At 36.2% G+C, this 22,342-nt stretch overlaps 1 protein-coding gene across 1 annotated transcript; it reads right to left on the reverse strand.

The window, feature by feature from the left end:
• Positions 1-7,414: 7,414 nt before the first annotated feature.
• Positions 7,415-15,190, reverse strand: LOC145678000 (phospholipid-transporting ATPase ABCA3-like). The gene is made up of 2 exons (XM_081748196.1): positions 14,887-15,190; positions 7,415-12,047 (listed from the first exon to the last, which is right to left on the reverse strand). Exons 1-2 carry the CDS (start codon positions 15,100-15,102, stop codon positions 11,784-11,786), a joined length of 480 nt encoding a protein of 159 aa, XP_081604322.1. The 5' UTR covers positions 15,103-15,190; the 3' UTR covers positions 7,415-11,783.
• Between the last annotated feature and the right edge of the window lie 7,152 nt (positions 15,191-22,342).

Here is a 22,342-nt window from a genome sequence, read left to right on the forward strand (position 1 = left end):
AACAATCAAACAAGCACAAGGAAATGATCACAAGGGGCTCTGAGGTTTTCATTTTTTAAATTTCTTTTCCTATTGTATTATTTTTGCTATTGTTGTTTTTTGAAATGAAATCTTTAAGTTTTACCCCACACAGTTATGTCGGCTAAGCTAAAGGAGACGGTGATGATGAGAAATTGATTAAAATAGTGGAATGAAGAAAGTGAGAGGAAATGGGAGAACCCCGAAAAATCACGCATACGGTGTTTGTCCACCACGAAGTTCACTTTACGCGAACTGGGATCGAAATAAGGATCCCAAACACCGAAGTGAACGCTCTACCACTATCACTGCGCCCCCTACTCTTGTTATTTATTTATCTTTCTTTCTTATATACAGAGTGTTCCGGAAGTAACTATCAATACTTTGAGGAATGGTAATATGGGTAACTATAAGCAAAGAAGTTCATATGAATATGGGCCCCATTCTCAACGATTTGAGATCTATAGGTTGTGAACCACTTTTGCAATATGTTGCTTATTGTTCATCTTGTAGTTATTCTTCAGAGATCAGACAGTACATTTGAAAGGTGATGGAATGACCTTTTCAACAGTATGCAACATGTGGCAGTTTCGTCTTTTGTAGGTAAGTTACATGAGAGAGATTTGGAAATCAGTGTTGTCATCCAATTCCCTACTCCGTTTTAGCCGGGATAGTCCCTGTTTTTCAACTTTTACGAATATTCCGTTTTTTATAATTCTCAAACGAGACGTCTAAACGTCGCGTTTTTGGGCAAATAGGGACAAAATGTCTCATAATTGTTTTTCAAAACGTAAATTATCAGAGCAAATTCTACACTCTTCCATGAAAAGATACTATGCATGAAGCTAGTTTTGGTATTAACACTCTCTGGGAATTTTTAGGTCGTGCCTAGAACTTTTGAGTGGTCTTGAATACGTGGAACTTTTGAATGTGTTATCATCTTTATTTGTGTATTTTGTAACTTAAAAACATTGATCTGGCCTAAAATGTAATCTGGTATTCAGAGATAGTCCCTATTCATATGCGTTCCGTTTTTGAACGTTAAAGTTCTGGTTACCTTAAGACTCTCGCTAGTCCGGCTTCTCAGTAATCCCGCTCTACGTCTAACTTTTGTCATAAGACGTTACGGCAATCTGTCAACGAAAGTATTTGCGGGGGAAAATACTACAAAGTACAGTACTATTGTGGCTTTCGTTTATTGATACTTGCAAAGTGGTTTCGTCATAAAATATGCCGCCGTCGAGCATGAAACATCCCGAATTTCATAGCAAGTAATATTTACGTACGAATTCAACGACTAAGGTTTTCTATTTTTTTCTATAATAACTAGTGACCGGAATTTTAACTTACAAAAGCGGGATGCATATTAATTGCAGGGAGACGGGAGGTCAGAGGTATAAAATTCACAGATTGCATTTTGAGTGCCAGCACTGAAGTTACAAGATGCACAAGTAAGGGTGGCTCCGCAGCGTTTCTTAAGTAATACCCAGCAATTGCCAGTTCCAAGCACAACCTAAAATTCCCAACAATGTTGATACCAAAAATAACTCTATACTTAATCACTTTATAGAAAAAGTGTAGAAATTGCTCTGACCATTTACACTCGTATTTTGAGTAACAATTACGGGACACTGTTGATATTTGTTCAAAAATAGGACATTTAAGCATCTTATTTGAGTATCAGGGGAAAAAATGGTTGAAAAAAGGGACTGTTTCGGTTAAAACGGGACGTATGGTGACAATGATAATGTACGGTATGCAACTTCAGATTGGATAAAGTAACTGTATGTGTTAAACTGAATATCAGACATACTTAACAACTCGGCTCTTTCACTAATTCGGTACCTCTCTTTGCAAGGAGAGCCCAGTGGAACTAAGAGACATCTGATCCGTTGCACTTGATAAGCCCTTGCTTCTACAGACTGTTGAGAGGTTATTTGTTCAAGTAAGTATAACTCTTTATGGTTAAAAAGAAAGTTTAAAAGCCTTTCCTTCTTTTATGAAAACAGTAACACCTCAGTTCGTTTCTCGAACCTATTTCGAAAGTTGACCATAAAAATTTAACACTTTAGTAATAGAGTAATAATACATATTGTACTTCGACGGACTGTTTGAAATCTAATATCTTCCGTTAGTTATAAATTACTGGAAAGTTTGTCTCTCTGCAAGCAATCGTAAATATTGAAATCACAAGATCTTCTGAGGCTTCTGAGACTTACAGTTTGATTTTCAAGTAGCATTCGTGCTTGAGGTGAACTTCCTGTAGAACTGCAAGCTATGTTACTATGCGTAAGTAATCCGTAGAAGTGTTATAGAACGTCTATAACCAGGGGTGCCCACAAGGAAGGGCTATGACGCAAACTGCGTCATTGAAATATTTGGGGGGGGTTAAAATCTATATAAATATGTTTGATGAGGGGGGGTAACATTAATCGAAAAGAAGATTTTTTCATGGAAGAACACCTACGGATAGACAATTGGGGGGGGTGCGCACATAGACATAAGGGGGGGCACCACTGCTATAACTGTCCGTCCACCAACAGGTATCAGAGCAGAAACGATAAGGAATAGTGAGGAACGGTTTTCTGGTATGGATTCAACACTAAAATTAGATTCCATCCTCGTTCTTATCCCTTTATTCAAACTGATAGAAATCTACCGTTTCCGTTTGCAATGATAATCGCAATAAACACTGCAAAAGATAACAAGAAACGATTTTCTAATATGGATTTACGTCAAGAATAGACTCCTTTTGTGCGTTTTCACTATATTAAAACCGGAAGTGGTTGAAACTCGCTACAACTTCCGGTTTCAATATTAGATTTTCATAGAGAAAGTACTGTAAGTGATACCATGTGCCTAGCAATATACGGGAGATTGAGGAAATAAGGTATACACCAAAAAGTATTGCTATTTTGCCGTACAAGAAAAACTAAGGATAGATTAATATAATTACAGCTGAATTAACTTTAGGCTTAGCTGAGCAGAATTCAATCTTCTAAGTTCGTTCCTAATACATTCACCTGTGAAAGAAAGTTTTTTCCAAAACTGATCTATATATATAAAAGAGAACGCACAAAATCCTTTGTCCGCTCATCACGCTAATACGGCTGAACCGATTTCTTTCATTTTTGGGGGGTTGTTAGGATTTGGACCCTAGATGGTTTTTATCATATCACTTTAATTTTCAATTACCAGTGTCTTGAGATAATTGACCAATCAGGTGTCAATACGTAGAAAAAATCCTTTGTCCGCTCATCACGCTAATACGGCTGAACCGATTTCTTTCATTTTTGGGGGGTTGTTAGGATGTGGACCCTAGATGTTTTTTATCATATCACTTTAATTTTCAATTACCAGTGTCTTGAGATAATTGACCATTCAGGTGTCCATACGTACAAATCCTTTGTTATTAGTTCATCATAGGTATAAAAATAAACGTATTTATATGCAACCCGCATGACCCTGTGACTCGGCGGGTTAACATAACTGACAGGCGCTATAAATCACTTGAAAGGGAAAAAGTAAAAATTATCTAAGTAACAAAGTTTATTGCGTTCCGGGATGACCGCAGCGAAGCGGGGCGGGTTGGGGTGACCGCAGCGAAGCGGGGCGGGTTAACATAAATGACAGGCGATATAATGTTAACATTAGTGCAATCTTCTATGTTTTTTATCATATCACTTGAAAGCGAAAAAGTAAAAATTATCTAAGTAACAAAGTTTATTGCGTTCCGGGGTGACCGCAGCGAAGCGGGGTGAACGCTGCTAGTTTGAAATAACGGATTTCAGCATAGAGGTGCTTCATAAAGATTTTGTCTACATGTAAAACAGGTATCGATATTCATTACCAGTTGAAGATGTTAAAGGATATTTGTGAAATCACTGCCCTTGCTGACAGTACTGTACGGAAGTACTCAGGGGCGGATCCAGGCCGACTTCTGGGGGGGGGCGGTGGGTTGTCATACTGTTACTTAGAGCTACTTTTAACAGCTTCAAACTCTGAGATGGGTTTTATTTATATATAAAAACTAAGAAAGTTTCCTCTTCTGGGGGGAGGATCGCCCCGATCCACCACTGGAAGTACTGTAGGTGTGTGAATGTTAAGGATAGGAAGACCAATTTGTAGAGCCATCTAAGAAAACATTGTCACTATAGAGGTTCTGCTCATGGAGAACAGAAAGGAAATACCTGTAACCTTACAAGATTCTCTCATTGGATTGTGGAGAGAATTTTGGCAGACCACTTAAAGTTGTCACGGTTAGTTTACGTAGGTCCTTCGATAGCTGTAAGAAGAGAAGATGGTCTTCCGAATAAGTAAAAGCCTTCTTACAGAATAAGAACAAACGATGTGGTCCATCGTCCATTCTTCTCCCAAGAACTATCCTTCAATGACCTCTGTCCGTTTGTAAAATTGACGAATTCATTGTAGGATAGACATTTTCAATAGAGAAGTGCCCTCGGAAGTGTGACACTTTTCCAATGTCTGTAAAACATACCCCACGAAGAGACTTCTCAAACGCTTTTAATGAGAGATGCAAAGATTGTAATGGTGTGTAGAAGTAGACGGGTATTGAGTTTAAAATTGGCAGAAATATATAACTAAAACACTGGACAGTGTATGGGCTACCGCAATTACTAAATGGTACCTACGTACCTCCTAGAAGCAGTTCAAGTCTATATAAGCATTATAAATTACACAAAAGCGCTAAGCTTTGACAAATTATATTCTTTACAAATAATATATTACTCGCTGTTATAATTATGTGTGTGTCATGGTTAGCACTGTGTGTCACTGTTAGGAGCCAAGCGATTTGCTAGTTACCAGTATATACATACTTCAATGTGCTGTTTAAAAGAAAAGAATTTCTTTTTTTAGTTTAACTTTCCATGGTTATTCCTTCAGGTTAAAAGGAGATAAATAATTAATGAAAGTGATTAATAGTGAAATTAAAAGTTTTCGTGCTCACCCACCGGGAATCGAACCCGTGAGCACGTGCACAGCCACTAGACCAGCAGGGAGGGCCGATGACCTGTTTTAAAATCTGTTTCATTAGTTTCAAAATTACAGAGAAGTTAATCTCTCCAGGTCAAAAATATCCTTAAAAACTGGAAGCAATCGTACATATCGAAATGACAAGATCTACTGAGGCCTAAAATTACATATATATCATACAGTAAGAAATACGAGGTATGTTCAAAACGTATTGAAACTTTGGTTGGCAAAATTACATTTATTGATTCGGAAATCCGAAACACTAATCACCTTCAAGTAGTGTCCTTAGTAACGCACACTCTTCTCCCAGTACTCTCGCCATTGTTGTAAACACTAAACACTTCAGGAACGCAGTTTTTGGAATGGTGAGCAACCGTATCGTAGCATTCAGCATAATGTCTTCTCTTGACTCAGATCGGATGCCATTTAATAGCATTTTCAGCTTGGAAAATGAAAGTCACACGGAGCCATGTCGAGTGAGTAGGGAGCCTGACAACACATAGGAATGTTGTGTTTGACAATGAAAGCCTGAGTCCAATTTTTCGCGGACACTCTCCTCATGCCCAAATTATCCTTTAAAATTGAATGCACCATTCCGATTGAATGGTTTACGCTTGGGTATCGCCGAACTTTTGGCAAAATTTGATGCAATATCGCTGCTCAAGTTTTTCTATCATTTTACAAAAAAAAAAAAAAAAAAAACTCCGACGACCGCTCACTACACGTCTTCACTCGTTGGTCGACTGCCAGCGACTGACCCTTTCTGCAGATAGGAAAACAATTCACGACTGCGCATGAGTGTCCCCTCTACATTTACACTGAAGAAAATATTCCGCGCTTCATTGGCTTACGCGGGAAAATATAAAGTTCATTACTTTTTGAACACACGTCGTAAATAATCTATTCCAGAAGAATAAAATGTAACAACTGCTTCCAATTGACAACGAACAATATATATACATATATTAACGCCAAAAATTAGTTTCCCTAGATTTTGTCAAAAACTATGCACAAGAATTCCCCTTCAAAATATGTTTACTTGGATGAGATTTGTGGTTTGATATATTATCTTCGAACAATATTATAGGTAAACTATAATGAAAATTTAAGACTTAAATCATATTTTTTTGGCTATATTTCATTAACTATAAGACTGTGTACAGTCGTCTTCCTGTTGTCATAATGAAAAGCTTTCTGAGCGTAGACTTCAATATCAGCTCCATCTTGATAGGTGGCGCGGCTATCGCAAAGCTTCCATTTTTAGGATTTTTTTGGTCGATTTTCTAGAAAACTACTCATGAGGATTTATGCTTACTCGTGTAATTTTATTCAATTAAATTAGATGTATTGATTGATATATGTATCATCTTTTAATAACCCTTCCTTCCCCTGAACGTTCATAACATTTTGAAGAATTTCTTTTGTTTTCCTTTAAAGAAAGAAAAAGAGAATTTGTTTCAGTCAGCACTTCCTGGTTCTCTTCCTTGGTTTTGAGGGTACAGGCAATTAAGTGTCCATATTGTTGTGATGTCATCTGTTGTCTACCCACATGATGCTAGACACGAAACAAATGACTGCATTTAGAGTTAAAAGCTCTAATGATGATTTCCTGCACATTTCTACTATTGTGTTATAAACTTTGCATGAAATATGTGTGTATCCAAGGTTAGTTGGTTAATCAAATCCAGAAAAAAAGACTTTCCAAACACGCACATGTCTTGTATATACGGAGTTTAAACGAGTTAGAGAAAGAAATACAAAGAAGCACGAGACTTATTTTGAATAATAAATGAATAAATACAGACATCTTATTCTATTCACAATACGAGGGACCGCCAAAAAGTTCCCGGAATTTCGTTGTAATTATTTATTACCACAATATAGGCGCACATTCAGTTAATCGCCTTTAAAATAGGCTCTTTGAGACACACACACACACTTGTTCCACCGTGCCTGCCATTGCTAGAAACAACGCTCAAAGTCCTGTTTTGGTATGTTCCGACATTCAGCCGTCTCGTTGGTTTGGATGTCTTCCACGGTGGCAAAACGGTCACCTGTCAGGCTCTTTATGATCTTGGGGAAGAGCCAGAAAGTCTGGTAGAGGAGGGGAATGTTCATTTTCTGCGAGCCATTTTACCACCGTAGAAGACATCTAGACCAACGCGATGGCTCAATTTCAAAACATACCAAAACATGACTTTTAGCATTGTTTCCAGCAATGGCAGGAGCGGTGGAACAAGTGTGTGTGTGTGTCTCAAGGAGCCTATTTTAAGGCGATTAGGTGAATGCGAACCTATATTGTGGTAATAAATAGTTACAATGAAATCCCGGGAACTTTTTGAATACTCCTTGTATATAACAAATATAATAGCCATTTTAAGAACAAGTGCGATTTTAGGAGACATAATAATAATAATATTATAATCTTTATTAATATAAGAGACTATACAGCCATAGAGCTAGTAATTTTTCACATTTTTAAATATATATATGAATAGACAAATCATGCAAGAATATATTACAAAAAACTTGTACAACATACAAAAGACATGAGATAACTCAGAATAATAATTGATATGACATTTATTTTGATGGTGTAATATTCTATATATACATAAGATTTCCCAACGGAAAGGATTTATTCAGTAGTAACACAGTTAACAAATCAATTTTTAATTTCAGAATTTTTTTTTTTTTTTAAATATCAAATAATGAAAGTTTTTTTTTTTTTTTGGTTAACAGTTGTACTGCCGTGTCGTGACAAAACGCTGTAACTTTGGCGAAGAAGTTTTGCGAAAATGAGCCTTAAAGTTTTCGTCCGAAAATGTGATCTGTATCGTGTAGAAATAGTATATCTTGACTTTGGAAACACGTGGTTACATGTAATGTTACGTAAATGCATGTTGTGTGATTAAATTTGGTGAAAATTGATTGGTTGACCATTATTGCCTAGTTACACTGGTTCTACACGATATAGATCGCATTTTCGGATGAAAACTTTAAGGCTCATTTTCGCAAAACTTCTTCGCCAAAGTTACAGCGTTTTGTCACGACACGGCAGTGTAGTACTCTTATAGTGGGGTATCTTTATCGCTGGGGTATTTCTACGATTATGAAATAGATTTCTGATATACAACAAACCAATCAGGTCAATCTTATCATGAATTATATTATGAACAAATTTAAACTCTTGTAAATTTCTTCCTTGAATAATGGAGAGTAAACTAAGTTTCAAAATAATAGAATTATTAGTTAAATTATTGAATTTAGATTTAAATGGAAGTCGAGACACAAACGAAATTTGATTAGCTTCAATAGATTGAGAAATTGAAATCACGTTCCTGTTCCATTACCAGACAGCATATTGTAAGCAAGATCTAACATGAGCACAACACGAGTTAATACATCTAACTTTGCAAGTTCTTTCTGGATTTTGACAAAATTTTACCAATGTGCTCATTAAAAATAATTTATTATCGATTACAATACCCAAATCTTTGATAGTTGAAACAATTTCAGTTTTATGATAATCAATCTTGATAAATTGATATATTAGTTTTCCTCGAACAGGGGCGGACTGGCCCACCCTGCTACCCTGCAAAAGCAGGGTGGGCCCCCCAAACAGGTGGGCCCCCTCCACCAATTTTAAAAAGATGTGCTCAATTAAACCTACCAGCATAAAAAAAAATATGGCAGGGTAACTCCCGCAAACCTGTGTTTTGCATAAAAAAGACGTAAAGTTAAACTTTCATGAACAGACCTTATTCTTCTTCACGTTTATCGACTTGAACAGGTTCCGTCTATGAGACAATCAGGCCCTGAAACATTGCATGGTTTGTCATACAGCAGCTGTTAAAAACGAGCACGTTAACTACTACTTTTTAAAATATAAGAAACATAGTAGTTTTCAGGCTGTTATTGGATTTGGATACCATTGCCTTCTCCGGTCCTTTTACAAGCCGGCGAGTGGCGATGTTTTAAAGAAACAATAGTTTCGTAGATATTGTTATAGACTGAAATAGTGTGACGTCACATTCTTCTCGTTGCCATGGTGATCGCCATTTTATTTTTTTAAACAACAAGTAGCGTAAATACCTAGAGAACCTATGTGCAAAACGAAAACAGTGATGAAATATTTCGGAACTGCAAACATTAGAGTGGAACAAATACTTATGTTTCTTTTTAAATATTTATAATGATTGAAACTGAAAAAAAAGGCTAGAAAAAGTAATTAGAAAAGAAATATGTTAAATAATGTTACGTGCATGACAAGCATTGAGACTGAAATTAGCTAGTTCACATGTCTTGTGAAATTTTCCCTCTGATGTATATTTTGAGAATTTCTATATTTTCAGGATAAATTAAACCTTAAAAGTATACTCACCCTGTTCATAATCAGATATTGACTTTAAATAATTCCGGAAAATTTTTGATTCAGTAATATGAATAGATATACTATTGCAAATTTGAAGAGGATTATTGTTTAACAGATGTTTAAAATATATACTGAACCATTCATAATTAGATGTGTAATTATTGTACGTTTTCTATTTTTTTTTTAAGTTGATAGAGAATATAAGAAAAGATGTTACCTATATCCACTGATGATCTGGATTGAATATTTCTAAAGGCTAGCCTTTTCTTTCTTTTGTAACGTATACTTAGAAATAATATTGTGCACTCCCATTATAAACAGTAGACATTAGAGGTGTAAATGCCCCAATAGAATTAACATTATTCTAAAAGACTTTTTTTTTTCTTTTTAAAAAATCATATATTTTTACAGCTTTCTCTGTGCCGACAGTTTGTCAATCTACACGTTAGGGAGTTTATATTGCGTATAATTGCTTCCTATAGTGGATTACATGATAATTGTGCTTACATTAACTATTCGATTTCTACCTTGTTACTTAGGAATAGAGCTTTAAGAAATAAGCTCTTTAGCTCCATTAGTTTCATGCGTTTGTATAGAAAAAAACATGGCGATCACCATGGTAACGGAAGGAAATGACGACATCACTATTCCAGTCTAATAGTGGAAAGTGGAGGTGGAGCCGGAACGCTTTTGAACTGCATTGTCCTCAGACCATGCTTCAAAGAAAGAAATCGGATCAGGCTTCGTTTTTTTTTTTTTTTTTTTTTTTTTGGGCGGTAAAGCGAAAAGAAATTAGTCGCCACTATCAACGATTGTTTTATACAAACCTCAAACAATTACTATAAAATTGCTGCCCTCGGCTCGTGTTTTATTTGTATATTACATCGAAGAGCAAATCCGATAGCAGCAATTCAATTATTGGAACACCAGTTACGTGTCGTTTGTCGGGGAAGACAGATGTGGTTGTGTCAGTATGGATGGTAGGAGTGATTGTAAGATTACTGTAAAGAAGAAATATAAAAGTGGTGCTAAAAAGCGAGAACACAAACGAAGATGTGATTTACAAAAAGCTGCATCTGACCCAAAACAACGTAGGCTATTTGAATTTGTGAAGCCCCAAGAAACAAATGAGCTTGATGTGACTCATTCGAGTACTGCAGGACAGTTGCCAGGTTTTTTTTTTTTTGTTTTGTTTTTCTGTCTAAGGTGTTTATAAATTATAATGTATATACCACGTCTTTGGATGATTTCAGTCAATTGTAGCTTATCTTTTATGGCTATTTTTACTTGAAATTACACAACTTGAACAGGCGAACACGAAATTAACTTAACTTTTTGCTGCCGCGTAGTGCTTTCAAACGGGTCAGATCAGGCTTTCATGGGTCAGGGGCCGAGTCAAGCCTGCTTGAGACACGGGTCGGGTCAGGTCACCTAGGCTAGGATCAGGGCTGTCTCTAGCCACGGGTCGGCTCGGGTCAACTTTCTTATGCGCCGTTTCGGCTAAATCCTTCTCGGGTCAAGGTTAATGTTTTGCTTTTGTATGAATATATGGGATACTATTTATGGGTTCGAAGATGGACTTTTATATCTAATACATATGAAGAATGCCAAGTACATTTTTTACATTTTTGTACAGTGGGCCCTCATTTCAGTTTAGCAGGGTGGGCCCTATGGTTGCCAGTCCGCCCCTGTCTTCGAATATAATATACTTTGGTTCTGTTCGTGTTCAGAGGTAATTAATTATTTTTAAAGCATTCATATATTGAGTTAATATTTGTCTGTAACAATAGATGATCATGAGAACTTTGAACTATACGAAAAATCTTAAGATCATCAGCATAAAAAGAAAAGAACAACTCAAAGAATTACCAATATCGTTCATACAACAACAATAATAATTTCATTGACTAAGATTCCATGGTTTGACAGGAAAAATAAGATGAGAGATCTCATGCGATTTTATGATATTGGAAGACGTCGTAGAAAAGATAGTGCTCAGTAAATTTCACTATGAAACCAGCCCTCACCCATGATATTCCCGTGACTTAACTCACACTTATTACTTTTTCGTCATCTTAATCACAAAAATCGATAGAGAGGTTTGGCATTCGATTGACAATAAAGACTCCTCGTGTTCTTCGATGTGGAATCCAGCTATTTGCACATTCCTAATTCGTGGAATGAGGGAAAGGGAAGCCAGAACCTTGTCCCGAGGAGAAAGGCCCCAGTTGCTGCCCTATTCCGCCCTGCTGTGACCACTGCTTTCAAACCAACAATACTTTTCCAATTATAGATAATTCGTATGAACACAATGAAAGCAATCACAACATTCATTTTCTCTTATTGATTAAGGTAAGTTTTCAATGCACACTATTATATGTTTCTATGTGCTGAATTACACTGCAACTGGCGTTGCCTCATCCTCACGTTGTCGTCTGACTTTTTTGTAAATCGCTTTGGCTCTTCTGGTTAGAATATTTCCTTTGGGCTTTTTCTCTTTTTCTTGGTTCCGAGCAAACAAAAGGAACACTTGTTCCAAAGTTGTTTCAGAAACAGAATAGTCTTCAACCACAGAATAGTCCCTTCTTATCTCCTCCATCGCAGAGAACAACTTTTCCAAAGAAGTATATGGATTTGTGACGTGATAATGTAATAGACCCTGTGAATATTTATAATTTTAATTAGCCAAGCTTATTAGACTTTTAATATCATATTGCAAACTTGCGGTCTTACTGACTAACTTTAACTGCTTTCCAAAGCAAAATTAAACTATCCAGATTTTATTTTGAAGGGATTACTACAGAGGACATATTATGAAGACAACTACCTATTAAGAAGAATTTCCAATTCAATTTCGAAAATCTTCACGTCACAAATAATATCCTGTGAGACAGAAAATTCAGATTCGTTCTTGAAATTCTCCTAAACCTAGCTTATAACCTAGAAATTACCAATCCTCTTTCGCTTCTTTCTTTCTCTCTCAAGGATGCTCTTCTGGGACGGTCACTTGAGTCTCTGTGTCCTATCACTAACGATTTCTTGACAATTAATTGCACAACTTCAAACATGTTAATGGATTATAAATTCCAATAATCTACTGTATATTTCCAGTATAATAGCACTTCCCTCAGTATATTAGAAGACTATTAGTAATTTACATTTTGAGTGATTGTACATTTTCTATAATACACCTCTATTTTGAAATATGTATATTACATGAATTCTATATTCAAAATTTTATATGCAGAGGTTTTATACATACATGTATACTGACGTGCCACCTAATTTAGCACATCTAACTTTCTGAAGTTCTCGCATTACCACATCCACCTCAATTACTTGCATCGAAGGTATAAATAGACAGAATCTCTGACTGCAAGGCACAGTAGTCTTGAGTAGCGGAATGGAAAAAGCACGGGATTTAGACGTGTTCAATCGCGGTCAAATTGTTGGTGCTCGACGAATAAAGTTCCATTTCAGATATTAAGAATCAACTAGAGTCCACTCGTATCACAGTTGCAAGGATATGTCGGGATTATGCAAACGGATGGAAAATAAGAATCTGTCATATTGCAAAGATCAATGCGCCATCAATGAAAGTGGACTGCGCCGGCTGAGGTGTATCGTACGAACCAATGGAATCCGGGGCCTGTCGCAAATCACATCCCAGCTGAATGAAGGTTCTATGATAATTGTCAGTGCACGGACAGTTCAACGTTTTCTGCTTCGTCTTGGGGTCAGGAGCCGCAGACTACTCCGAGTACCCCTGATCACAGGCCGCCATCGGACTGAACTCCTTACGTGGGCTCGTAGGCACAGGTACTGGACCACGGAATAGTGCAAACGCGAAACCTGGAGCGATAAGTCTTGATTCCAGTTAATTCACGCCGATGGGAGAATACGAATCGGCGACAACAGCATGAATCGATGGATCCCGGTTGGTATAGTTGGTATATTGCAAAATGATGGTGGATCTATTACGGCCTGGGATGTTTTCAGTTGGGATCATTGAGATCATTAGTTCGCGTAATAAGAAGATCCCTGAATGCCAACCTATATGTGGACATCCTGCGGGATCATGTACAACTGCTCATGACGTTGGTTATGCCAACGGAACGTGCATTTTCCAGGAAGACAATGTCCAGCCCACAGATCCCACATTGTGTTTAGGCACAGTAGAATGGTTCGAGGAACATTCTACCGACCTCCAGTTAATACAGGCCCCCACCCTCTGTCCAGATTTGAGTCCAGTGGAACATTTCAGGGATGTCGTTAAAAGGACTGTACGGAGCAGACAGGCAAGACCAGTGAACATGGGCTAGCTGTGGGCCGCTGTGGAAGACGCATGGCTTGCAATATCTTTAGACGATGTCTAGAAGCTGGTGGAGTCATTACCCTGGCTTGTTGCTGCAGTTCTTGAGGACAAAAGGGACCGAACGGCACTAGATGTGTGAGTAATTCAGTGGCATATCAATGTATAGGGTATACAGGGTGTTAACAAAGTATACCGACGAACTGTAAGAGGTGATGCCTCACATCAAAATAAGACAAACAGTTCATATGGATCTACGGGGAAACTTAAATACTTTCAAAGCTAGTACTGTCCAAAATCGTGAAAAATGCTCAATTTCAACACGCACTGTTTCGAATTCGAAAATCCTGGAGTAGTGGCTGGTATCAACGTAAAGGAAGTCATACATAGGTATACACAATCCAAAAATGCATATTTCATCAATAATCAATTGGTGTTCAAGGTATTCCCTACAGGACATAATTCCTAGGCACCCTTCAACAGAATTATCAGATATGGTCTGATTTCAAGATGGTACAAAGTAGGTAAGGGGCAAGCCTTGACAACAGTGAATACTGAATGCTTCGGCAGAAAGCGGAAGTGTTAGGGACTACCAGCTCCACGGTTTTTCGTGTACGGAATAACGCGTGCTGCAATGCATTTTTGCCACGGTATCACATTTTTCATGTATAAGCTTGAAGGAAAACATTGCAGCACGCGGTTTTCTGAATACGAGGATCCGTGGTGTTGACAGTCCCGAACACTTCTAACTTTCAGCTGAAGCATTCCGTGTTCACTACTGTCAAGACTTACCTTTTGTCTACTTTGGAACTACCTTAAAATTAGACTATACCTGAGACTTCTGTTGAATGCATGTCTGGAAATTATACCCTGTAGGGAATACCTTGGATAGTCTTTGCACGTTGATGAAATATACATTTTTGGTTCGCGTATCTATGACTTCCTTTACTTTGATATGGACATATGGACTACTACTTCACGGTTTTTCGAATTCGAAATAACGCGCGTTGAAATGGAGCCTTTTCCACGATTTTGGAAAAGCTTAGCTCTGAAACTATGCACTTTTCCCCACAAACTCATATGAATTTTTTTGTCTTATTTTGATGTGAATAATCTCTTCCTACAGTTTGTCGGTATAGTTCATTATGTAAATAAAACCAGAAATAAAAATAATTCGTTGAATTACCTGGCGTTCATCTTTCAATATACAAGGTTGAAGATTCTGCTCAACAGTACGATTTAAGGCTTTCAAAATGTCTTCCTGCGCTGCTGGTTTTAGCTTTATTAATATAGTAAATCCTTGACAAAATTTTGACTTCAAATGCTCGATGCTACCAAAACATACAAACTGTCCATTTACCATAATACCAACTTTGTTACACAATGCTTCACATTCTTCCATGCTTAAAAATAAATCGATAAACTTGATATCAATTATTACATGTTAAACGTGCATAAATATATTTTAATATTTCTTCTAAGAAATAAGTTTTAATTAAGTTTTAAACAAATAATAAAACTTATTTCTTCTAAGAAATAAGTATTAATTAAGTTTTAAACAAATAATAAAACTAATAACTAAATAAAAATAAACCTTTTGTGTGATGCAATATATATGTTTTCCCATCTTGAATTCATTTTTTCGAAATAGTATTATAGAAAGATGAAATAAACCACAAAAACAGAAGTAAATGGTGATAATACTGGCTAAACAATTAATTCAACACTGACACAGAATTATATAGTTATATTCTCTAATAATATCATTTAAAGTGTCATACAAGGCTATACAATTGATTTCCAATAGCTATTCAATAACGTTTAGAATAGATATCGTTAGATTGTAATTCTAGAAAGTATTCAAAAATTGTATCACCTTAATTATGACTTTAGTCGAATTATTAATGTTAGTTCTACTGGGAAACAGTGAGATATACAAACCGACTGCTTACTGTATCTCTGTAAAATCTTCACTCTATAAGGTGAAATATAATACGGTAATTATTCTTAACTCTTAAGTATTTTCTAACAAACGACTTTTAAAAATAAAGGAGTTTGGTAAGCAGAGTTGCTTCTTTTAACCTGCTAGGGATTACGACTTTCGAATCGCTGGACGCAGACACGAAATTCGGTATATAACAATTTTCTGATACATACTCTGTCATTCAATTGGACAAACTGAATATAATAGTTGTACCATGAGAGAGATGATATTTTCAGCGCCTTTCAACGTTTCACACAAAGATTGTTCTGTGAACTGCAATCATTTTCTGTATCATAGCAAATAGACATGGCTTATATCTTGTTTAAATAGGAAGCAGCAGTAAAAACTATACCTTTACATCAAACACACACAAATTCGTACTGTTGACTTAGTATTATTATTGGAAAAAATCCCGCATTGGGATACTTTTTGGTATAGTTTTAAATGATCTGAAAATTTCATATTATTGGAAAATTCATACTAGGATTTGAAGGTAAATGAGTTGTATGTTTCACGGTAAAAAGTGTTTGCAAGTACGTCACATAAACTCATATTATATAGGTTACTACTTTATATTGTCAGTTGTCTATAGATAAACATAGAATGATTGGCTGAATGACATTCTGAAGTTAATAAAGAGTTAGTTGTTATAAAGCTTGATAAATATGAGTGTCCATAGAATATGAAATAAATCAAACATGAAAGATATTTGACTTATTGATAGCAGATTACAACGTTGGTGTCTGTAGCTAACCTGTGAGTAGTTGTGCCCTTGTAGCTGAGTTGGGTTTCTGGTGAACAAATAAAAAAAGGGAGAATTGTTGGAATTAAACTGGATGTTAGAAAGTGTATATGAGCAGTCACATAGTAGTACTCCCCCCGTTATGCGCGAATGACTCATCCTCACTCTCTTTTATGACCGGGGTGAAAGGTCAATGACCTGGCCCGGGGTCAATGACCTAGGGGTACATAGGACCACCCCCTCTAAATTTTGGCAGGGGTGCCTTGGCCCACCCCCTAAATTTTGGCAGGGGTACCTAGGACCACCCCCCTTAAATTTTGGAAATTGCCAAATCTAAAAATTTGGTATGGTACCCTAGGACCACAGTATGTACCTCTATCAGTATTGGGTGTCTATGTCGTTCCCTTTCATGGGAAAAAATTGCCAAAAATTCAAATTTCGGGGGTTTTTGACCTAATTATCCCCTTTGATAAGGTATCATTACCCTATATGGTTATATGGGTGTATACAGGGGTCCATTCCCTTTCATAACATATGTGTATATTAATGCACCCCTTGAAAAATTTGGGAGGGGTACCTTGGCGCACCCCTTAAATTTTGGAAATTGACCAATTTAAACATTGGGTATTATAGTATAGGACCCTAATATGTATTATGATAAATTTGGGTGGTCCACCTCGTTCCCTTCTAGGGGTATCAAATTGCCAAAATATAAACGTAAGCAATACGTAGTACCACGTGTTTGGTTTCGACCTAAGTTATCCCCTTGGATGAGGTCCTATTACCTTATATGGTTATATGGGCGTATACAGGGGTCCATTCCCTTTCATAAGATATGGGTATATTGGTGCACCCCTTTAAAATTTGGGAGGGGTACCTTGGCCCACCACCTAAATTTTGGAAATTGCCCAATTTAAACATTGGGTATTATACTACAGGACCCTAATATGTATCATGATAAATTTGGGTGGTCCACCTCGTTCCCTTTTAGGGGTACAAAATTGCCAAAAATATAAACGTAAGCAATACGTTATACCACGTGTTTGGTTTTCGGCCTAATTTATCTCCTTGGATGAGGTCCTATTACCTTATATAGTTATATGGGCGTATACAGGGGTCCATTCCCTTTCATAAGACATAGGTATATTAATGCACCCCCGGGAGGGGTACCTTGGGCCACCCCCTTAAATTTTGGAAATTGCCAAATTTAAAAATTGGGTGGGGTACCCTAGGACCATAGTATGTACCTCTATCAGTATTGGGGGGTCTATGTCGTTCCCTTTCATGTGTAAAAAATTGCCAAAAATTCAAATTTCGGGGGTTTTTGACCTAATTTATCCCCTTTGATGAGGTGTTATTACCCTATATGGTTATATGGGCGTATACAGGGGTCCATTAGCTTTTATAACATATGGGTATATTAATGCACCCCTTGAAAAATTTGGGAGGGGTACCTTGGCCCACCCCTTAAATTTTGGAAATTGCCCAATTTCAACATTTGGTATTATAGTACTGGACCCTAACATGTATTATGATAAATTTGGATGGTCCACCTCGTTCCCTTTTAGGAGTACACAATTTCCAAAATATAAACGTAAGCAATACGTTATACCACGTGTTTGGTTTTTGACCTAATTTATCTCCTTGGATGAGGTTCTATTACCTTATATGGTTATATGGTTATGTATAGGGGTTTATTTCCTTTCATAAGACATAGGTACATTTGTGCGCTCTGGGAGGGGTACCTTGGCCCACCCCTTAAATTTTGGAAATTGCCCAATTTAAGCATTCGCTATCATAGTACATGACCTCAATATGTATCATGATAAATTTGGGTGGTCCACCTTGTTCCCTTTCATGGGTAAAAAATTGCCAAAATATAAACATAATCAATATGTTGTATCACGTGTTTGGTTTTTGGCCCAATTTATTCCGTTTGATGTGATCTTATTACCGTATATGGTTATATGGTCATGTATATAGGTTCATTTCCTATCATAAGACATGGGTATATTGATGCACTCCTTTAAAAATTTGGGAGGGGTACCTTGGCCCACCCCTTAAATTTTAGAAATTGCTCATTTTATATATTTGGTATTATAGTACTGGACCCTAATATGTATCATGATAAATTTGGGCGGTCCACCTCGTTTCCTTCTAGGGTACAAAATTGCCAAAATATAAACGTAAGCAATACGTTATACCACGTGTTTGGTTTTTGGTCGATTTTATCCCCTTTGATGAGGTCCTATTACCTTATATGGTTATATGGTTATGTATAGGGGTTTATTCCCTATCATAAGACATAGGTACATTTGTGCACTCCTTTTAAAATTTGTGAGGGGTACCTTGGCCCACCCCTTAAATTTTAGAAATTGCTCATTTTATATATTTGGTATTATAGTACTGGACCCTAACATGTATTATGATAAATTTGGGTGTTTCAACTCGTTCCCTTTTAGGGGTACGAAATTGCCAAATTTTAGTACAACCACGTGTTTGTTCTTTTGGCCCATTTTATCCCCTTTGATGAGGTCCTATTACCTTATACAGTTATATGGTTATGTATAGGGGTCTATTTCCTATCATAAGACATAGGTACATTTGTGCACCCCTTTAAAAATTTGGAAGGGGTACCTTGGCTCATTCACTCAGTTTTAGAAATTGTTTAATATAAGCATTTGGTATCTTCGTACAGGTCTTCAATATGTACCACTATAAATTTGGATGGTCCACATCGTTCCCTTTCATGGGTAAAGAACTACCAAAAATCAATTTTTCGGAGGTTATTGACCCCTTTGATAAGTATTTAGCACGTTATATGGTTTATTACCTTTATATGTGTATGTGCCCTTTTAAATTTGGGAATTATCAAATAACAAAATTCGGTAAACGTTTTTCTAGGACCCATTGGTGTTCCTTTATGGCCAAATATTCAAAATTTAAAAGTTATTGACCTATCTTTTGATACGGCTTTATTATTGAATAACTACAGGATTTATTACTTTTTCATAAGACAAAGGTGTATTTGAGTACCAATCTTAAATTTTGGGAGAGGTACATTTCTTATTGTCATATTAATAATTGGTAATTGTTCTTAAAATTGGATAGTATTTCATTCATTGGATAAATCATTGTCAAATATGAGTATGATCACGTGATCAGTTATTGACCTATGATGGGATTAGGAGTCCAGGACAGTGGTACATTTAAACTTTGTAGGATAATTTGAGAATTGTCAAATGAAATTGCGTCATTGGTTTCGATTATTACAACCTATGGACCAAATATAAACGTAAGCAATACGATGTACCACGTGATTGACCTTGATGAGGTAGTGTACAGGGATACATAGCTAACCTTATTGAATCTTATGACTCATAGTCTTAAGGGAATACATGCTACATCACTGGCAAAGTTATTGTTGATGCAATTTGATTGGTTGATCACTATCTTTCGTGCAATCTGATTGGTTGCTGATTTTCAAATCTTTGCTGCATTCAGTTTTAAGTTTTGTTTAACATTTAAAAATCTTGGTTTCGTTCAACATTTTGCACTCACTGATAAATATGATCAAAACCGTTTATTTGTTAATCAAATAGTTAAATAACGGATAAAGTTTGACGGTTAACCGTGAAACGTAAAATTTTTTGAAACTTTTTGTTTGAAAATTCTTGTTTTCAAATTTTTGTTTGAATTTTTTGTTTCAGAATTTTATTTGAAATTTTTTCTGACTTTTGTTTCAAAATTTTTTGTTTAAAAATTTTTCGTTTGAAATTTTAAAAAAATTTTCGTTTCAAAATTTTGTTTAAAATTTTTTGTTTGAAATTTTTTCGTTTCCAAATTTTTTGTTTGAAATTTTTTGTTTGAAATTTTTTTCGTTTCAAAATTTTGTTTGAATTTTTTTCGTTTGAAATTTTTTTGTTTGAATTTTTTTCGTTTCCAAGTTTTGTCGTTTCAAAAATTTTTTTTCAAACTTTTGTTTCAAAGATTTTTGTTCGAAATTTTTGTTTGAAATTTTTGTTTCAAATTTTGGTTTGACATTTTTAAAAGTTTGTGCACTTATTAGTAAAGAACTGGAACTGTTTAGAACAAAAACCTTTGACAACATTGTGGTGCAATAGTACACGTCAGAATATGGGGCTGTACTTGAAATGGAAAAACACAATTCATTGAAATGGATCATTTTATTACACTCCACATACATCCATACCAGATAGTGGTTCTGGATATTGTCGATACAATGTATTTTGAACTTCGTGCACTAGTTTGTCTTTAGCATATAATTTTAATTCCAATTCAAGTCTTTTAAGGTCTATTGAAATATCAATTGGTGGAAACTCAATGTCCATTTGATCACAAATAAACTGTTTATCAATACAGGTATGCACCCACGAACGATGTTGACAACCATCACAATATCTAGATACATGTTGTACAATATGCATGACACATTTTTCAAAATAGTACTTTTTCAGGAATATACTTGTTTTGTTGCACACTTCCACTGCATGTTTCACACACTGAAATACGTTGGTAAATTTGTTCCATTATGTTTCCGTTAGATACACCATGTTGCGAGGGACATGGAATGTACTCTTTTTACGTAACAGCACCATCTTTTCTTCGAGGACTGTATGCATCACCACTTCATGATTTGAGCCTAATGATTTGACTATGGTCACATTTAACTCATCATGAAAATAATCGTTCATTTGGTCGATTCGTGCCATTCTTCACAGGTCAGTTGTACACCAAATTGTTCTGCTTTGCCCAATCGAATCACAGGTTCAAATGTTCTAGCACTGATACCAATCATCACATGTTTTGTTTGAAATATATTTATTGGATAATAGCTTGCGAAGATGAACTCTTTATCGTTAGAAATACACATCTTTCCTCCTGAAATGCACTTGCTCAAATGATTTCGTGGGATGACACTGTATTTGCTGGTTTATAGTTATTGCTGACGTCATTGAAAAGAAATGTGCTGACGTTTGAATTCATGATTTCATCACAGTTGCTGACGTCATGCCGACCAACCAAATTCATACAACTACGGCTGACGTCATTGGAAAGAAATGTGCTGACGTTTGAATTCATGATTTCATCGCAATTGCTGACGAATCAGGCTGTGTACTAAATTCAAATTGATGACTTCGACCCAAGAATCCTTTGTAACATAAAGATACAGATCCAGTATTTAAGAAACGCAGCAGTTCTTCTTGTTTTGATGCTTCCATGGGAAAATATCTTGATGGTAAAATTATATTCTTATCATTTTCAAGCTTCACTACGATTCTTAATCCAAACTTTGTAGGGATTTTTTGGCTAGCTAAGATTCTATAAGGTACATTCTGTTGTAAACCAGTATTCTTGGTAAATGATTTCATCACATCATGTGTGTTTAGAAACTGCAGACAAGTAGCCATGATGATGTTATCATGAATACTAACTCGAACGATGATGCAAAACTGATGACGTTGCATTATCTTGTTCTGACGTGTATTATTGCACCATGATAAACAATGTTGCCAGAGGTTTTTGTTTTAAACAGTTCCGGTTCTTAACTAATGAGTGCACAAACTTTTAAAAATGTCAAATCAAACCTTGAAACAAAAATTTCAAACAAAAATTTCGATCTCCGCCCTACTCTCACATATGGTTTCACAGCTTGGATTACCGCATCAGACAAATTCTACCACAAACTTCTTATTCTCGAACACCATGCCTTCCGAATTGCTTATCGCATCAAATTACTAAGCCCCACACGAGAACTATATCGGCGCATTACTTTTTCCGCCTTGAAGTACCATCTCGAGGGCACCCTCCTTAAATTTTGGCAATGGGGGTCCACTGAAATTGTCCAATTGAGACCCCTGTATACGCCCATATAACCATATAGGGTAATAACAC

This window comes from Thermobia domestica, unplaced genomic scaffold (genome assembly GCF_964235325.1).
Source record: "Thermobia domestica unplaced genomic scaffold, izTheDome1.hap1.1 HAP1_SCAFFOLD_1693, whole genome shotgun sequence".
NCBI lineage: Eukaryota > Metazoa > Arthropoda > Insecta > Zygentoma > Lepismatidae > Thermobia > Thermobia domestica.

Excerpts from the sequence above, each read along its gene's own strand:
- LOC145678000 (XM_081748196.1), bottom strand. The coding sequence starts at position 15,102 with ATGGAAGAATGTGAAGCATTGTGTAACAAAGTTGGTATTATGGTAAAT. Across the intron at positions 12,048-14,886 it reads TATTGAAAGATGAACGCCAG|GGTCTATTACATTATCACGT; the intron begins GTAATTCAACGA and ends AAATATTCACAG.